Source organism: Candoia aspera, chromosome 2, assembly GCF_035149785.1.
Source record: "Candoia aspera isolate rCanAsp1 chromosome 2, rCanAsp1.hap2, whole genome shotgun sequence".
Taxonomy (NCBI): Eukaryota; Metazoa; Chordata; class Lepidosauria; order Squamata; family Boidae; genus Candoia; species Candoia aspera.
In genome coordinates, this window is record NC_086154.1 from 248181765 (window position 1) to 248201058 (window position 19294).

A 19294-nucleotide genomic window follows, 5' to 3' on the forward strand; every position below is an offset into this window, starting at 1 on the left:
GATCACGAACTTCTTCTTGCACAATTTAGGATCAGACTCAAGAGATTAGGGAAGACCCACAGATCAGCTAGATATGAGCTCACTAATATTCCTAAGGAATATGCAGTGGAGGTGAAGAATAGATTTAAGGGACTGGACTTAGTAGATAGGGTCCCGGAAGAACTCTGGACAGAAGTTGGCAGCATTGTTCAGGAGGCGGCAACAAAATACATCCCAAAGAAAGAGAAAACCAAGAAGGCAAAATGGTTGTCTGCTGAGACACTAGAAGTAGCCCAAGAAAGAAGGAAAGCAAAAGGCAACAGTGATAGGGGGAGATATGCCCAATTAAATGCAAAATTCCAGAGGTTAGCCAGAAGAGATAAGGAATTATTTTTAAACAAGCAATGCGCGGAAGTGGAAGAAGACAATAGAATAGGAAGGACAAGAGACCTCTTCCAGAAAATTAGAAACATTGGAGGTAAATTCCAGGCAAAAATGGGTATGATGAAAAACAAAGATGGCAAGGACCTAACAGAAGAAGAAGAGATCAAGAAAAGGTGGCAAGAATATACAGAAGACCTGTATAGGAAGGATAACAATATCGGGGATAGCTTTGACGGTGTGGTCAGTGAGCTAGAGCCAGACATCCTGAAGAGTGAGGTTGAGTGGGCCTTAAGAAGCATCGCTAATAACAAGGCAGCAGAAGATGACGGCATCCCAGCTGAACTGTTCAGAATCTTGCAAGATGATGCTGTCAAGGTAATGCATGCTATATGCCAGCAAATTTGGAAAACACAAGAATGGCCATCAGATTGGAAAAAATCAACTTATATCCCCATACCAAAAAAGGGAAACACTAAAGAATGTTCAAACTATCGAACAGTGGCACTCATTTCGCATGCCAGTAAGGTAATGCTCAAGATCCTGCAAGGTAGACTTCAGCAGTTCATGGAGCGAGAATTGCCAGATGTACAAGCTGGGTTTAGAAAAGGCAGAGGAACTAGAGACCAAATTGCCAATATCCGCTGGATAATGGAAAAAGCCAGGGAGTTTCAGAAAAACATCTATTTCTGTTTTATTGACTATTCTAAAGCCTTTGACTGTGTGGACCAGAACAAATTGTGGAAAGTTCTTAGTGGTATGGGGATACCAAGTCATCTTGTCTGCCTCCTGAAGAATCTGTATAACGACCAAGTAGCAACAGTAAGAACAGACCACGGAACAACGGACTGGTTTAAGATTGGGAAAGGAGTACGGCAGGGCTGTATACTTTCACCCTACCTAATATTGTACGCAGAACACATCATGCGACAAGCTGGCCTTGAGGAATCCAAGGCTGGAGTTAAAATCTCTGGGAGAAACATTAACAATCTCAGATAATTGCAGATGATACCACTTTGATGGCTGAAAGTGAAGAGGAACTGAGGAGCCTTATGATGAAGGTGAAAGCAGAAAGTGCAAAAGCTGGCTTGCAGCTAAACCTCAAAAAAACCAAGATTATGGCAACCAGCTTGATTGATAACTGGCAAATAGAGGGAGAAAATGTAGAAGCAGTGAAAGACTTTGTATTCCTAGGTGCAAAGATTACTGCAGATGCTGACTGCAGTCAGGAAATCAGAAGACGCTTAATCCTTGGGAGAAGAGCAATGACCAATCTCGATAAAATAGTTAAGAGCAGAGACATCACACTGACAACAAAGGCCCGCATAGTTAAAGCAATGGTGTTCCCTGTAGTAACATATGGCTGCGAGAGCTGGACCATAAGGAAGGCTGAGAGAAGGAAGATCGATGCTTTTGAAGTGTGGAGGAAAATTCTGAGAGTGCCTTGGACTGCAAGAAGATCCAACCAGTCCATCCTCCAGGAAATAAAGCCAGACTGCTCACTTGAGGGAATGATATTAAAGGCAAAACTGAAATACTTTGGCCACATAATGAGAAGACAGGACACCCTGGAGAAGATGCTGATGCTAGGGAGAGTGGAGGGCAAAAGGAAGAGGGGCCGACCAAAGGCAAGATGGATGGATGATATTCTAGAGGTGACGGACTCATCCCTGGGGGAGCTGGGGGTGTTGACGACCGACAGGAAGCTCTGGCGTGGGCTGGTCCATGAAGTCACGAAGAGTCGGAAGCGACTAAACGAATAAACAACAACAACAACATAGAAATGCCTGGTGTGTGACTTTTCTGATCTCTCCTGGGCTAAAGGCTTTCCCAGCATTCTGCAACAGTATTCCCAATGAAAAATGAAAATATGGATGCCAGCGTGTCTACCCAGCAGCTTTATGTCAGTACAATACTGCAAACACAGCATATTTAACTATTGTGTAACTGAAAAAAAATACTTATTAATTGGATGTCTGGCAAATGGAAGGGTCTTTCTATTTCCACACAGTCTAGCAGAAAAACAGAGCTAAATGTACTAGAAGTAACATTACCTCTCAGTGAGTTGGGCAGGCAGAGCAGCCTCTTTCCTCATTTGTTTTTCAAAGTTCCTAATTTCAGTGTACGTGTTCTAGAAGAAAGTAAGCATATTTTAACCCATTTCCTTATGTTTAATTCTTTACAGCATCCCATTACAAATTAACAAGATGTTCAAAGCATAAATGCGCTGTGGCATGGGATTTCCACTGCTTAGGATGTTTGCTAAACAAAAAGATGGGGTTGTGCCAGCAAGCTAAGTAAAGCCCATCAGAGCTTCATTAAGCCTTCTAATTTTATTGAGAGCTTTGCCCCACACTATCCAAAGAGCCCTGGTTTTGGTCCTCTTTCTCCCAGCTGCATTTGGGCAGAAAGAAGCATAATTATGAACTGAGAGCACATGCAGAGTGTTATCCATGTGCTGTATGAGTCTGACAGTATGACAAGCTTTAAGTGATTAGATCAGAACCAAGGTACACATTTCTGTAAATACAATTAGTCTAACTTGTATGGCACCAATTAATTACCGTAAGTGTTTGGCAAAATAAGCAAATAAAACAATAGCTATATAAACCAATGGAATGATTAACATTAACATTAACAGTTAACTGAAATATGTTCAGTTAATAAGAGTTTAACAATATCCCCTCACCTCCTCTTCCTAAATAGAAAAGATTCAAGACCCTGGGCTCTTTATCATGCCTTTTTTCCCAACCAAGGGTATCCACAGGGGAGATAAAAAAAGTCAAGATGGTGGCTGCAACTGCATGATCAAAGCCCCACCCATTTTTATATGCCCACTTGGTGTATGTGTGTAAAAGTCCAAGAGCAACTCTTCTCCGTAACAAATGCAGGTTTATTCAGTCCAGCAGGACAAGCAGGAATGCAACAATTCCAGATAAGAACATCTGCATATTATCTCAGTGAGGTCCCACTAAAACAAGGGAATATGATAAATTGTAGTAAGTTCACCCAAATAATATGTGGGTGAACATATGTGGCGTTGTAAGGTCAGGGGACTGTCTCTGTTCTGTTGTTTTAGGAACAGTGCATGTTATTCCTCAAAACATTTCTTCCAAAGAGGAAAAGAAAAGGGGATGCAGGAAGGCAGATCTGTACTGGATTTTAACATGGCAATCAGGGAAGCTCAAACAAGCTTTTTCAGTCTGTGGGCAACTTCTAGACCTAACTGGGGTCTTCAGAGGGCAAAATTATTGATGTGATATCACTGGAGTGAAGAGGAGCTAAATTTTTGGAAGTGTGTGTTTGTTGCTTGGGACTGTTGTTGTTGTTTATTCGTTTAGTCGCTTCCGACTCTTCGTGACTTCATGGACCAGCCCACGCCAGAGCTTCCTGTCGGTCGTCAACACCCCCAGCTCCCCCAGGGACGAGTCCGTCACCTCTAGAACATCATCCATCCACCTTGCCCTTGGTCGGCCCCTCTTCCTTTTGCCCTCCACTCTCCCTAGCATCAGCATCTTCTCCAGGGTGTCCTGCCTTCTCATTATGTGGCCAAAGTATTTCAGTTTTGCCTTTAATACCATTCCCTCAAGTGAGCAGTCTGGCTTTATTTCCTGGAGGATGGACTGATTTGATCTTCTGGCAGTCCAAGGCACTCTCAGAATTTTCCTCCAACACCACAGTTCAAAAGCATCGATCTTCCTTCGCTCAGCCTTCCTTATGGTCCAGCTCTCGCAGCCATATGTTACTACGGGGAACACCATTGCTTTAACTATGCGGGCCTTTGTTGTCAGTGTGATGTCTCTGCTCTTAACTATTTTATCGAGATTGGTCATTGCTCTTCTCCCAAGGATTAAGCGTCTTCTGATTTCCTGACTGCAGTCAGCATCTGCAGTAATCGTCGCACCTAGAAATACAAAGTCTTTCACTGCCTCTACATTTTCTCCCTCTATTTGCCAGTTATCAATCAAGCTGGTTGCCATAATCTTGGTTTTTTTGAGGTTTAGCTGCAAGCCAGCTTTTGCACTTTCTGCTTTCACCTTCATCATAAGGCTCCTCAGTTCCTCTTCGCTTTCAGCCATCAAAGTGGTATCATCTGCATATCTGAGATTGTTAATGTTTCTTCCAGCAATTTTAACTCCAGCCTTGGATTCCTCAAGCCCAGCATATCGCATGATGTGTTCTGCGTACAAGTTGAATAGGTAGGGTGAGAGTATACAGCCCTGCCGTACTCCTTTCCCAATCTTAAACCGGTCTGTTCTTACTGTTGCTACTTGGTCGTTATACAGATTCTTCAGGAGGCAGACAAGATGACTTGGTATCCCCATACTGCCAAGAACTTTCCACAATTTGTTCTGGTCCACACAGTCAAAGGCTTTAGAATAGTCAATAAAACAGAAATAGATGTTTTTCTGAAACTCCCTGGCTTTTTCCATTATCCAGTGGATATTGGCAATTTGGTCCCTAGTTCCTCTGCCTTTTCTAAACCCAGCTTGTACATCTGGCAATTCTCACTCCATGAATTGCTGAAGTCTACCTTGCAGGACCTTGAGCATTACTTACTGGCATGTGAAATGAGTGCCACTGTTTGATAGTTTGAACATTCTTTAGTGTTTCCCTTTTTTGGTATGGGGATATAAGTTGATTTTTTTCCAATCTGATGGCCATTCTTGTGTTTTCCAAATTTGCTGGCATATAGCATGCATTACCTTGACAGCATCATCTTGCAAGATTCTGAACAGTTCAGCTGGGATGCCGTCGTCTCCTACTGCCTTGTTATTAGCAATGCTTCTTAAGGCCCATTCAACCTCACTTTTCAGGATGTCTGGCTCTAGCTCACTGACCACACTGTCAAAGCTATCCCCAATATTGTTATCCTTCCTATACAGGTCTTCCGTATATTCTTGCCACCTTTTCTTGATCTCTTCTTCTTCTGTTAGGTCCTTGCCATCTTTGTTTTCGATCATACACATTTTGGCCTGGAATTTACCTCCAATGTTTCTAATTTTCTGGAAGAGGTCTCTTGTCCTTCCTATTCTATTGTCTTCTTCCACTTCCGCGCATTGCTTGTTTAAAAGTAATTCCTTATGTCTTCTGGCTAACCTCTGGAATTTTCCATTTAATTGGGCATATCTCCCCCTATCACTGTTGCCTTTTGCTTTCCTTCTTTCTTGGGCCACTTCTAGTGTCTCAGCAGACAACCATTTTGCCTTCTTGGTTTTCTCTTTCTTTGGGATGTATTTTGTTGCCGCCTCTTGAACAATGTTGTGGACTTCTGTCCAGAGTTCTTCTGGGACCCTATCTACTAAGTCCAGTCCCTTAAATCTATTCTTCACCTCCACTGCATATTCCTTAGGAATATTAGTGAGCTCATATCTAGCTGATCTGTGGGTCTTCGCTAATCTCTTTAGTCTGATCCTAAATTGTGCAAGAAGAAGTTCATGATCGGAACTACAGTCAGCTCCAGGTCTTGTTTTTACCAACTGTATAGATGTCCGCCACCTTTGGCTGCAAAGGATGTAGTCAATCTGGTTTCGGTGTTGTCCATCTGGTGAAGTCCATGTATAAAGCCGTCTCTTAGGTTGTTGAAAGGGAGTGTTTGTTATGCAGAGTGAATTGTCTTGGCAAAATTCTATCAGCCTGTGTCCTGCTTCGTTTTGTTCTCCCAGGCCATACTTACCTGTAATTCGAGGTGTCATTTGACTGCCCACCTTAGCATTCCAGTCTCCTGTGATGAAAATAACATCTCTTTTAGGCGTGTTGTCCAGTAGGTGCTGCAGATCCTCATAGAACTGCTCTACTTCAGCTTCTTCAGCATTTGTGGTTGGGGTGTATATTTGGATCACTGTGATGTTAGATGGCTTGCCCTGAATTCAAATTGAGATCATTCTATCGTTTTTTGGATTGTACCCGAGCACTGCTTTAGCCACTTTACTATTAATTATGAAGGCTACTCCATGTCTTCTGTGGCCCTCTTGTCCACAGTAGTAGATCTGGTGGTCATTTGATGTGAAGTGGCCCATTCCAGTCCATTTCAGTTCACTGACGCTCAGAATGTCTATGTTTAATCTTGACCTCTCACCAATAACCACATCCAATTTGCCCTGGCTCATAGATCTTACATTCCAGGTTCCAATGGCGTGTTGATCCTTAGAACATCGGATTCGCCGTTCACCACCAGCACCGTCGGCCGCTAGCCGTCCTTTCGGCTTTGAGCTAGCTGCATCATCACATCTGGGGCTAGTTGGACTCATCCTCTGTTCCTCCCCAGTAGCATTTTGACTATCTTCCGACCTGGGACTCTCATCTTCCGATGGTATACCGACATATCTCTGGTTGTACTGATCCATTTAGTTTTCACGGCAAGAATACTGGGGTGGGTTGCCATTACCTTCCCCATGGATCGCATTTAGTCTGACCTCTCTGTCATGACCTTCCCCTCTTGGGTGGCCCTTCAATGTTTAGCTCATGGCATCATTGAGGTGCTCAAGCTCCAGCACCACAACAAGGTAATGATCCTTTGCTGAAGTGCTTGGGAATAGGTGCTATTAAGCAACTAAATGAGTGCCTCTGCAGGGTTTAAGGCATGTATTTTACCCCAAAATCCATCCAACACCCCAAGAGAGCCTGAAAAATTCAGCCCTGATGATTCTGGGGATCATAAATGGAGTGCTGAGGGGCCCTATGCAGCCTGCAGATTACTTAGTAAAGGTAAAGGTTTCCCTTGACATTAAGTCCAGTCTTGTCCGACTAGGGGGTGGTGCTCATCTCTGTTTCAAAGCTGAAGAGCCGGCATTTGTCCGTAGACACTTCCGTGGTCATGTGGCCGGCATGACTAAACGGACTTACCCATAAGATATATGGAGCTATTTCTTTTAGTGATCACTGTGTTTCTTTAAAGTGATTCAAAATAAGGACTACTCATCTAATTTCTGGAAAAAAAAAAACCCACCTTTTTTAGATTTATATTTAATCCTTTCTAACTGAAGGGATACATGTTGATTATGAGTGTTCCTCCCCCTGGGTGTTTATTATTAAGAAAAAGAAAGAGGAATGAATTTCCAGCTCCAAGTCTAGTGGTCTGAATCAGTTATTTATAGACCCTACAGCTTTTTTTTTCCATTTGCACATAACTACAGTATAAAGTCCTCATGATGATGCCTTCATCTCATTCCCACCCCAACCCATGCCTGAGGCTTTAGGCAGGTAGGAACACTCTCTCTTCCCCTGAGCTCCTGAGCACTGTCATCCAAGGCCATTCTCCTTTGGCAGTGGGAGAATTTGGTTCTTTCAAATCAGCTGATCCCCTGTATTTGCCAGGTCTCTGAGCCTAACTCTAGAACAGCCTTTCTCAACCTTTTGACCCTGGAGGAACCCCTAAAATATTTTTCAGGCCTTGGGGAGCCCCTGCACATTCAGGCTCAAATACAGGCAACAAATTACAAAATTATTATATTCGTTTCATGGGTAGGCCTGTATATATGCATTAACAGTGTCCTTAAACTAAAAATAAAGAATGAAATGTATGTCTTTAATGTGAAGTTGCCTTTGAAATAATTTTTTTAATAAATTATGATCTCCCAGGGAACCCCTAGTGACCTCTTGTGGAACCCTAGGGTTCCACAGAACCCTGGTTAAGAAAACCTGCCCTAGAACCTGTTGATCTTGCCTCCTTTCTACCTCCATTCCTTTCTCACGTTAAGGAGGATGGATTCCTGCTGGTAGGTGACATTAAGGGGAGGGGAAGGAAACAAAGCTGGGGCAAACCACCCATTCCTGTCTTCAGTGTACCCTGAACATCGTAAATAATGATAGCACCCATTCCTAGTATCATGCCTTTGGCATGATAGGGATGTCCCATGAGCACAGCAAATGTTATACCAGCATACTTTTCCATTGGCTCAAGAACTTGTAGATGGCATTTTTATTTGGCTCTGAGGAAGATTCCCTAGTTATCCATTTCACTCTGTTAACAGCATCGTTTTGAAGAATGTTAGTTCCATGTACATGGTGGCATCTGAAAGCGGGAGATCAACAAAACAGGAAAAACAGCATTTGTGGTAGCACAATAAAAGCCCTGCTTTATAGTAGGTAAAGGTAAAGGTAAAGGTTTCCCTTGACGTAAAGTCCAGTCGTGTCCGACTCTAGGGGGCGGTGCTCATCTCCGTTTCTAAGCCTTAGAGCCGGCGTTGTCTGCAGACATTTTCCGGGTCATGTGGCCAGCATGACACGGAATGCCGTTACCTTCCCGCCAAAGCGGTACTTATTGATCTACTCATATTTGCATGTTTTCGAACTGCTAGGTGAGCAGGAGCTGGGACTAGCAACGGGAGCTCACCCCGCCGCGCGGTTTCGAACAGTGGTTTAACCCGCAGCGCCACCGCTTTATAGTACATGTGTATAATGTCAGCACATACACAGAAGGGGCAGGGCTTTGATTGCATGGTTGCAACTGCCATCTTGCCTGTTTTGACTCCCCCTGCAGATGCCACTGCACACACACGTTCTTCAATCACCATTGTTACTAACACACAATGGATAATGCTACACAATGAAACACTTGTATCCAAAAATGAATGCATTTATATTAAGATACAAGATAATCAAATACATAGTACATGCTGTTGCTTATGTGTTCTTTAAATAACTATAAAACCTCAGAACTTACCTCTGCTTCCTTCTTCTTCTTCTGCAGTTTTTGGTCTTCAATCACTTTGTCAGTATGCTGTGGCAATGGTTTTGGAATCTGGATAACTGCTGCTTGAATCTTGGCCATGATTTCATTTTGCCTACGTTTTTCTGCAATTTTCTAAATATCCAAGGGGAAGGATAGTAAGCTATTTTAAATTGGCTACTGAATAAATCTTAATTACACAGAAAGCTATGTATATATGTTTTTATGAACTATATAATAAAGCTAGGGAGAGGATAACAATAATAATAATCTGTCTTATTACTATGAAGATGATGTGTGTGTGCAAAAATAACAAATGTAAACGAATTAAACTTTACAAAAGGGGGAGATACTGTGTATATAGTATACAGTATATATGGCCAAGATCACACTTGTCAACTTAATAAGACTCCCTCACATATTTAATAATTTAAAATATTCTTCTGTCACTTAAAAACTCTACATGAAGCTGATGGGTGAGATCGTTGTTTGCAATGGGGTGAGATATCATTACACTGATGATTCCCAATTATGCTTTTCTGCCCCTTGCTGTTGATGTCCTATCCCGGTGCCTGGAGGCTGTGGGAGCCTGGATGGGGAACAACAGGCTTCAGCTGAACCCTGGCAAGACTGAGTGGCTCTGGGCTTTGGGGCCCTCCAGTCCAGGGACTATGCCATCTTTGGTGCTGAATGGGATTGCACTGCCCCAAACAGACCCAGTGCACAACTTGGGGATCCTCCCAGACTCGCAACTCATGGCTTTTGCACAGCTTCGTGTTGTGTGCCAGCTCCACTGGTTCCTGGACCGGGAGGCTCTGGTCACAGTCACTCATGCCCTGGTCACCTCCCATTACTACTATAATGCACTCTACATGGGGCTGCCCTTGAAGAGTATCTGGAAGCTTCACCTGATGCAAAATGCAGCAGCGCAGTTATGTGTGCCCCTAGAACAGCACATGTTACACCTCTGCCCCGCAAGCTGCACTGGTTGCCAGTTTGCTTCCGGGAGGAATTCAAGAAACTGTTTTTGACCTTTAAAGCCCTTTATGGCATGGGGCCAAGTTACCTGGGGGACTGTCTCTGTTGTCAGATTGCTGGGAAAGCCTTTAGCTCAGGAGAGATCAGAAAAGTCACACACACCAGGCATTTCTATAAAAATAATTTATTTACAGAAAGCAAAACAAAAGCAAAACATATTTGAAGGACTTAGCTCTCATTGAGAGCTACCTGGCTTGCTACATGCCTGCACAGAAGAGAAAGAGGAACTGAAACAAGTCCGGGCAGGTTCCTCCCCCCAGGTGCAATAATTAACATTCGAAAAGGGGGCAGCTGAATTCAACCTCTGCACCCGGCCAAAATGATTAGGTACAATAGCACCTTAATCTGTTAGTAGGAAAACCATTAACAGTCTCCACCCAATTACATCTGCCCAACCCAGTAGGTTTGGCAGAAGAGGTATCTTAGAAAGAGTTTCATCTAGCAGGACCCAGGAGATGGGCCTTTTCTGCTGTGCCCCCCCCCACCTTGTGGAACATTGCCCCACCCCCCAACCCCAAGGTGAGGTTGGCCCCATCCTTGGCATCCTTCCAGAAGCCCCTTAAAACATGGCTGGGTCAGCAGGCCTGGAGATCTCAAGGAAATGGCAATTTGATGAGATGGCTGCATTATTCTTAACATCAATTTTCTCCACTGTCTTGGTATTAATGATATTGTTGATGTCTTTTAATTGTAGTTGTTTTAATATTTTGATTTTATAATTGTTTTTATTGTAAGCTGTCTACAACCACTTTATTGTGCGATGGGCAGGTATATAAATGTGATAAATAAATTTGGAAGCACTGTATGAAGCATATCCAAGACTTTTAAGGGCTGCATGTCAACCTAGGCCCTCATATTTGGCATCTTTGCTTAACAATAATTATAATTATTATAACAATTAGTCATCATTATGTACTGCACCTCTGCCAGTCATTGGGGAGAGAGGGAGAAATCCACAGTTTGGCATCACCTTAAGTGAACAACAGGCCATAAGTTTCTTTAAGAGCAACCTGCCCACAGTCCTGTGATGGGGAAGGAGCCTGATGTTGGATGAAGCCATCACATTCTTCCCCACCTTAGGTACTGTCAGATCTCTGTTAGCAGTGGTACCATCAGCCTAGGATCCTAAGCTAGCAGTCTGGGCTCCATCTAGCAAAATGAGAAGGATCACCACTGAAGCAGGACTATTTATCCCATTATCACAAATATGAATATGAATGAGCAATTTAATCAATTTATAAGCTACCTCAATTGTTCAAGTAACTCTAGGCAGTATAAAATAAAGCAAAAAATAAAGGAAACAAAACAAACAATATTAACTTACCACTTTGAGGACAAAACACCATAAATAAAAATGTAGGATCACAACTTACCCTGCCCTAGCATCTACTTGAAAAAGCCATATTTGTAAGACTTTCTCGAAAGACAGCAAGGTCAAGGGGAAACCATTGTAAACTCTGTGGGGAAAACCATTCCAAAGGGCAGGGTCAGCCATGGAGAAGATACATCTCCAAGGTCTCAAAAAATGACATTCTTTTATCAAGGGAATCTGGAGCTTGCCAACTGTATTAGATCTAATAGGACTGGCAGATACAACTGAAGAAAGTCTTCTATATAGCCAGACCTTGAGCCATGAAAAATTTTATAGTTGACAATTAGCTTCTTGAACTGTACCTTGATGTCAACTGGTAGCCAGGGCAGCTCTGGAACAGAGGTATCATACAGGGGAATTGAGGTGTGCCCATAACTTCTTGCACTACCATTTTCAAGACCAGTTATAGTTTCTAAGTAGTCTTCAAGCACAGCAGAGCAGATTGCAGTAGTCCAAACAATCAGTGATTAAGGCATGAGTGTTCATGAGCAGTTGCCTCCTTCTACTATTACTACATTTAGAATCTACCTACAATTACTTATCTGCACTAGTGCTATCAGCATGCAGCATCTTCAAACCATTCCTAGCATGGCTTGAATCTGGAATTACCACTCTTCTGATAAGTGGCTTCCTAACCCAACTGTATTAGGCAGTTTGGAGCTACCATACGAAAGGGTCCCAATGGAATTTCAGGACATTATTCCAGATTAAGACAGTGGCTCCAAAGTATCTAGCATTGATCCCAGGGTTGTCCCACTAACATTAGAGCCTAATGGGCCATACTTATGTAGGAAAAGGGCCATCAGAGAGTTCAATATACAGCCAACCCTAATTATGATGCATAATTATAAAGTTCTGAGATCTCCATAAAGCAGAGACCTATCATTTAATTTGAATGATTTAATTTTATTTGCTAATGAACAGCCAACCTGTTCATTAGTAAAGAATTAGATTCCCTCACTATACTGGAAATGCAACTCACCGTGCTGCATATATACAAGCTTTTTTTATTTCCTACAGAAACTGTGGCTAAGCTACTTGGCTTGTCACTGCAATACTCATACTTTATATCACAACCTATTTCAAGAATCCTATCACCAAAAGTAGGATAGTAAAAATCCCATACTCATTTCTAAAGTAGTAATAGGAAAACCTATACACCTAAAGCCACATGCTTTGAATTGATATCTTATATCTCAAATTATCATACATTGAATTAAATAGTTCTCAAACCATATATTAATTTTATACTTGAAATAAAATTTGGATGGGAAAGAATTTATGCAACAATATATGAAGCTTGGTAAGTGAAGTTAAAAATGGCATTTGGCTAGAAATGAAATACCATGACCTAGAAAGAAGTTCTCTACAGAGAAGCAATCCACTAGCTGCATAGCTGATATATGTCAAGATATCCAGCTCCTCCCATAACAAGTGGTCGTTTAAGGTTTAATGACCTATCTGGATGGATCTCTTGATGCATAAATCACAATAATCAAGTGTTTTGTGTAACCATTTACGACTGTAATTTGTGTAATGCTGTCCCATATCCTCTGCTAGGCAATGTCATGTTCACTGATTCAATGTAGTTTATACATCGTAATGTTTCACATGCCATGGCGCTGACGCGCGTTTCTGTTTGGGAGGGAGCTGCTGTGAGATCTTGTACCAAGCTCTGTATGTGAAATCAGTACAGTGGAATGTGTTTGGGTTATGTTATCTGTTCAAGGCCTTTTCCCACAGACCATCAGAGACCGTTAGGAGCACCTGGGATTGTGGACTTGAGAAGATTCTATGGGGGGAGGGATTTCATTTGCACTGAGGGTTTTTAGTTTGAATTTGGCACGCTTTCATCATTCTCAGCTTTCTCTGTGATCCTGCACACTATTCTTTAATAAATCAGATATCTTTGAATTCCTACTTATGAGTCTGATGAGTTTTAGAATAGGCAACCATTACAGGCAATATGCTTTTTTTACTGGCACAGAATACAATCTTAACTACCTCCTTTCTGGAGCCTCTCTATAGACCATTATTCCCCAACCTTGGATCTTTCAGATGCATAAAAGCTGCAAGTCCTAGAACTCCCAATCAGCCAGACAAATTTTTAAGGATTCTGAGATATGTTGTTCTGCTATGTCTGGAGGGCATGAGACAGGTGGATTTTAAGCTATAAAGACTAATTTACTAATAAGTCTGGCCTGTGATTAAACATAAAGCAGTACATAAAGATATTGCATAGCTGCGTCACAGAAAATGTAATCAGCACTCACCTTTTCAAGCTCTTGAACTTTCTTTTCCTCCTGGATCTGTTTAGCTTGTTGTTGTTTCACAAACTGCATGCTAGCTATCTTACTTTCCATGATCTTGGCTTTGTTTTGAAAGCTGTCTGAAATCTGTTGGAGTGACAGGTCTGCCTGGCGTGGTACTAGTGTTTTGAGTCGCTGAAATGAGAAACATATAGATATGTGCAAACATATATATGACACAGGAAGAAGCGTATGAATCTTCTTTGTCCTGGATTGGTACATTTAATCCATTCTAGAGGAGCTCATCTGTGGTTCCTTTTCCAGGAGAGAACTTTTCCAGGGAGAGACCAGGGACTGAGACATGCACAGGTGTGCCAACTTTTTAGCAAGGCATCACTGCTTGTGAAGCACCTCTTCACACTGCTTTTTAGTGAAGCAAAGTGGCCCTGCATGCATTACCAGGAGCAGTCTCCTAAGCAGCCAAGCCTAGAAAATGCTGTGGCTGTTTCAATAATTCAAGGAAGTCTTCCAAGCAGCTTTTCTGTGTTGCAAAGTACCTCTTCGAAAGGACTGCCACAACCACATTAACTATATGAGCCTTCTCCAATCTGGTGGCTGCCAGATGCATCAGAGTGTGGTTCCTATTATTCTCAGCAGGATCACCATTAGTCATGAAGACTGTGAATTCAGGGACCTGTAACCAATACATCATGAAGGTACTTTGAGCTGTAGCCAGTATGTCTATGGGGTACCACATTGGAAAAGTCTATGTTGACCATCAATAACTCTCAAGGGTTGTAAACCAGTGTGCTTTTATCTCTGCTGGGAGATGCTGGCCAGTATTTGGGATTTTCTACCTCCAAAAGAATATGCTCTAGTTTTTATTTTCTTCTCTTCAACATATGTGTTCCTAACCTCTGGAATCGCATGAATCTGAGAATGCCTCTAATACAAAGTAAATGTGTCTATGGGCAGGCAAACTGAAACACTGTGCTATCTTTGTTTTAATTGCTTCCCTCAAAGCATTTTTATTTATTGTTCAACAACAGTAGAAAGTTGCAAAAAACTTTTTAATTTCTCTTGAGATGTTATCATCATGTTTTTTATAATGTAATTTTCATTATTAACTGCAGCTAATGTTTGAGAAAGGTCTCTAAAACAAATTCAATGGTGGTGAGAATACTTATTACTACAGTGGTTTGTGTCAGCTAAGAAAGGAACTTAAAATAAAAATTGCTATTTTTATTATGTATTTGCAAATATTCCTTTGTTCTTTGCTTTATCTAACATAACCTAGGTCTATAAACAAAATCTTGTTAAATTCTATGCCACGTTGTTTTATATTTGGCCAAAATAGAATGCCAAACTTTAATCACCCAAGTTTAATGGATCAAAGCTCTTCATCATTCTAGACTGAACTTTTCCATCCTTCTGCTCTCCAGATCTGTGAGCTTCAGAGCCCTTACTGAGATGGTGGTGGAATGGAATTCTATTCAAAAGAATGGTCCTCTATTTCAGATGTTCTGATGTGTCTATTGTTTTCATTCATTCAATGGTAAAAGAAATCAGCTGAATATAAGCCCAATAATCATTTTGCACATTCTCATTCACTGACTTCAACAGACTAAAACCAATGAAGAAAATATATAGAGATACTGTATATTGACATAAGATGCAGTGAGCAAAGTGGGCTCAAATGAAATTTCTGTCTCCATGTGGCTTAGAGTCTTAAAAAAACCTAGTCAAACTATAGCACCCAGATTTCCTGGCCAGCACAGGCAGTGACCATGTTGGTTTAGGGACTTCTGAACACTGAGACTATTACATCTGGAGGTCAGCAGATTGGGAAAAGGCTGTCCCAGATACATGACCCAATTCAGTTATATGTGTATATATACACATTCATATCTGCATCCTAGTGAGATTACAAGTGAAAATGCTAATGAATATTCGGCAGGTAAGCAAAATGGAGGGATTAAATCATTTGGAGATGACTAATGAGTGATAGATGTTATCAAAGATCTTCTAAGATTACACATGTGAAGCTCCAGTTGTAGGATTTGGTTAGGGACAATGTGCATGTGCTTTTTGTACATATAGTTCCTCATTCAGTTACACTTGCATGTTCTTTTGTTCTCTATTTTAATTCCCACTAAACAGTTTGATACAGGATGCATTTTACCTGCAGGTTTTGCAGTAAAACAACATAAAGTTGTTTTAAGCTTTTAACCTGTCTTTATGATACTGAACTCGCTTAAGATTTCAGCTTTGAAAAATGGCATAAAATAATGAAATAAATCAATACTTTTATCAATACTCCAGGACCTCCAATTGGATTATGATATTTTTTTTTAGTAACTGTTTGTCCTAGAGGCCAGATCAGCGGAGGTAAAATACACAATACGGGAGGGGGGGGGAAGGAATGGGGTTATGTGTGAAAAGGATTCCAACTGTAAACTTGGCCTGAAAGATGCAGTAAACTTAAAAAGATATTTTTGCTGTGATGGTGAGAGTACATCCTGCTTAGTGAGAGTAATAATGTATATGAAGTAAGGGAACATATGTTCTGAAAAATTTACAGCACTGATCTACTTATTTAGTTTTCTGCACCTTTTTCCTAGCTTCAACTTTACAAGATAGAAAGTAAGTACAAGCCCTCACACAAACAGCTCTTTGTTTCAAGACTGAAAGTGTAAAGAGCCATGAAGATACCTGCTGGGAGAAGATAAATCAAAGAATGACTGTAATTAAAGTACTAGTTTTCTCCAGTGCACCAGAATGAGGAGAAACAACTTCAAGAAATTCCCAGAGGTTTACACCAGTGGCACTATGAATACCCATGTTGATCAACACTGTGGAACTTGTTCATTCCAGTGGAAAGCCTTGTGTGCACTCCCATTCTTCATATGTGCAATAAAATGGACCCTCAGTACTGTTGCAAATCACTTAACAGAGGTGTCTACCTTCTGTGTAATTAAGTTTTGTTGACTTGCAGAAAACAAAGCAAGTTTTTTTAAATAATCACCTAGATTTTTTTAAAGGTTTTTTTTGGAGCCTGCAGCAACACATAGTTTTTTAGAAGGCAAAAACATTTAAACTGTCTTAACATACCATGCAAACAACTAAGAAAGACAGCAGCAAAGTTTAACAAAAATCTCTCTTTGCAAGGCAATCTTAATCAACCTTTGAAAAGTGGCAGAGTTAGAGGCCAGCTCCCTAAGAAGTTCCACAAGGAAGGCACTTCTGGGAACACCCTGGTCTTTGTGGCCACCTGCCTATGAAAAAAAATATGAGACCTGGAAATAAGTCTTTTTCATTTCTGATTCAAAATCTAAAGTATAGATGAACAGAGAGGAACAGGCATTCCTTCCAAATATGTAAAGCCAGATGGGTGACTTTGGGCCAGTCACTCTCTCCCAGACCAACCCACTTCACAGAGTTGTTCTGGAGGTGGAAATAGGAGGCAGGGGTATTAGCTATGTTTGCCGCCTTGAGTTATACGGTATATAAAAAGGTAGGATAAAAATATAATAGTAGTAGTAGTAGTAAGTGTCAGAGGCTTTCAGGCATGGAATACAATACAAACACTATTAATTAACAATTAAAGCAATGCACTATCAACATATGGATGCAGTGGCCTGAACAGGAATTTGTGTTCCTTGCATTCTCCTTTGATCCCCACTTATCCCCAAAAGGAGTAAATAGGTAGGCAATGCTTTGTGGAAAGGAATTCACCAGTGGGAACTGTGTCCTAACAGAAACAAGCTCACCTCACGATATATTTCTGTTCCTACACCCTTGAGCTTTGCATGAGCTGAGGGTCGCATTGCATCCATGGCAACTCCAGTGAGTCCTGCTTTTTTCTTTTTCTCTAGAGCCACGTACAGTTGGTACACAAGTTTGATAGCAGCTCCATGCTGCTCTGTCATGATGTTTCGGGCTACATTTTGGTCAAACTGTACACCCAGAAGTTGAAGGGTGGGCTCCATGCGAGAAAAGTTGTTAAGTTTTGCATTGGCAAGCCTGTAGAGACAATAGGCAAACTGTAAATGTGTAAAATATGTAAATCCTTCTTAGCTCACCTGCAAGTCTAACACCCTTCAGGAAACCTCATGTGGTATGGCGGCCATGGAGCTAAGCAAAGTCAAAACTCATAAAAATGCCTGGTTGATTCAGCTTTAATCCTACTAAAATCACTGGTCCTTAATTTAGTCTTAATTAATATGTTACGTTGATTTTAATGCAAATTAAACCTGACTAACAGTGAACCACACTGAGTATATAAATAAGTCTTAGGCGGAATCAAAATATGAGTCCATCTGGACCAATATTATCTATTCTGACTGGACACAGATCTTATTTATTGTTGTTGTTTACAAATAGTCCTCAACGACCATTCATTTAGTGATGGTTCAGACTTATGAAGGTGCTGGGAAAAAAAAAAAAAAACGACTTATGACCAGTCCTTGCACTTACAACCATCACAGTGTCCCCATGGCCACGTGATCGCAATATGTGCACTTGGCAACCAGTTCACATTTACAACTGTTGCAGCATCCTGCAGTCACATGATCACCATTTTCGACCTTCCCAGCTGGCTTCTGGCAAGAATAATCAATGGGGAACTGCATGATTCACTTAATAACCATGTGGTTCGCTTAATGATTCGCTTAATAGCCACTGCAAAAAGGTCATACCATCGGGTCAGATTCACTTAATAACTGCTTTGCTTAGCAAATGAAATTCTGGTCCCCATTGTGGTTGTTAAATGAGGACTACCTGTAGCTCTTTCTGACTCTTCATGACTCAATAAACATCATTTTGCTTGGACTGACTGTTAATACCAATCTCTTTTAGGTTTCCAATAAAAATAAAAATCCTTTTGTAGCCCTGTTTTCTAAGGTCCTTTTTAACTAGAGATGCCAGAGACTGGTTCCTTCTGTATGCAAAACAGGTGCTCTATAACTCATCTATAGAATGTGTCACGAGCACTGATGTTGAGCAGGAGGGGGCCCCTATCCAGGGGGGAAAACGCATGCGTAGTAGTAGAGAAATTGAGTGGTCATTCAAAGAGACACAGAACAGACCCACCTTGACTTTTGGGGGTTATCTGTATGGGTTTTTCCCACGCTTCTTCAGTTTGTTAGGATTTTCTGTCTAGTGTAGCAGTAATAAAACACTAGAGACCTACTCCTCATCTCAGCGTGGTTTCCTGACTGTTAGGACAGAATGCATCTCAATTGCTTATACAGTCCACTGGAGTTTGACAGGTTTACTTCACAAGACTGGCAACATAAAAGCCCCAGTTTTATAGCCTTTTAAACATATACCATGACTGACTGTTTTAGATAGCATATGCACAGCATGACTGCATACTTGCTTACCTTCTCTGCTCTTTCCAATGAGGAATTCTTAACTTCTTCAGACTGCGAGCAAAAGTATAACCATCATGAAAAACATAGAATTTTGCTTTTCATGCTAAACTATGATTTAGGGAGGGATAAGAAACCTGCTCACCTCCAGGTATGACTAAACAACAACTCCAAATATTCATAATCTACTACTTTGGTTGGGGCCACTGGGCCCGTAATTCAGTAGCATCTG

At 41.3% G+C, this 19294-nt stretch overlaps 1 protein-coding gene across 1 annotated transcript in view; it reads right to left on the reverse strand.

Annotated features, from left to right (window-relative positions):
- The window catches only part of SPEF2 (sperm flagellar 2), a 131708-nt gene that overhangs the window by 102440 nt on the left and 9974 nt on the right, over positions 1-19294 (reverse strand). Inside the window, exons 3-6 of the mRNA XM_063293167.1 lie at positions 17461-17713; positions 13715-13885; positions 9026-9166; positions 2415-2491 (exon numbers count right to left, since the gene is read on the reverse strand). Of these exons, the coding sequence (XP_063149237.1) occupies positions 2415-2491; positions 9026-9166; positions 13715-13885; positions 17461-17713 (642 nt within the window). The remainder of the gene's footprint in view (positions 1-2414; positions 2492-9025; positions 9167-13714; positions 13886-17460; positions 17714-19294) is intronic.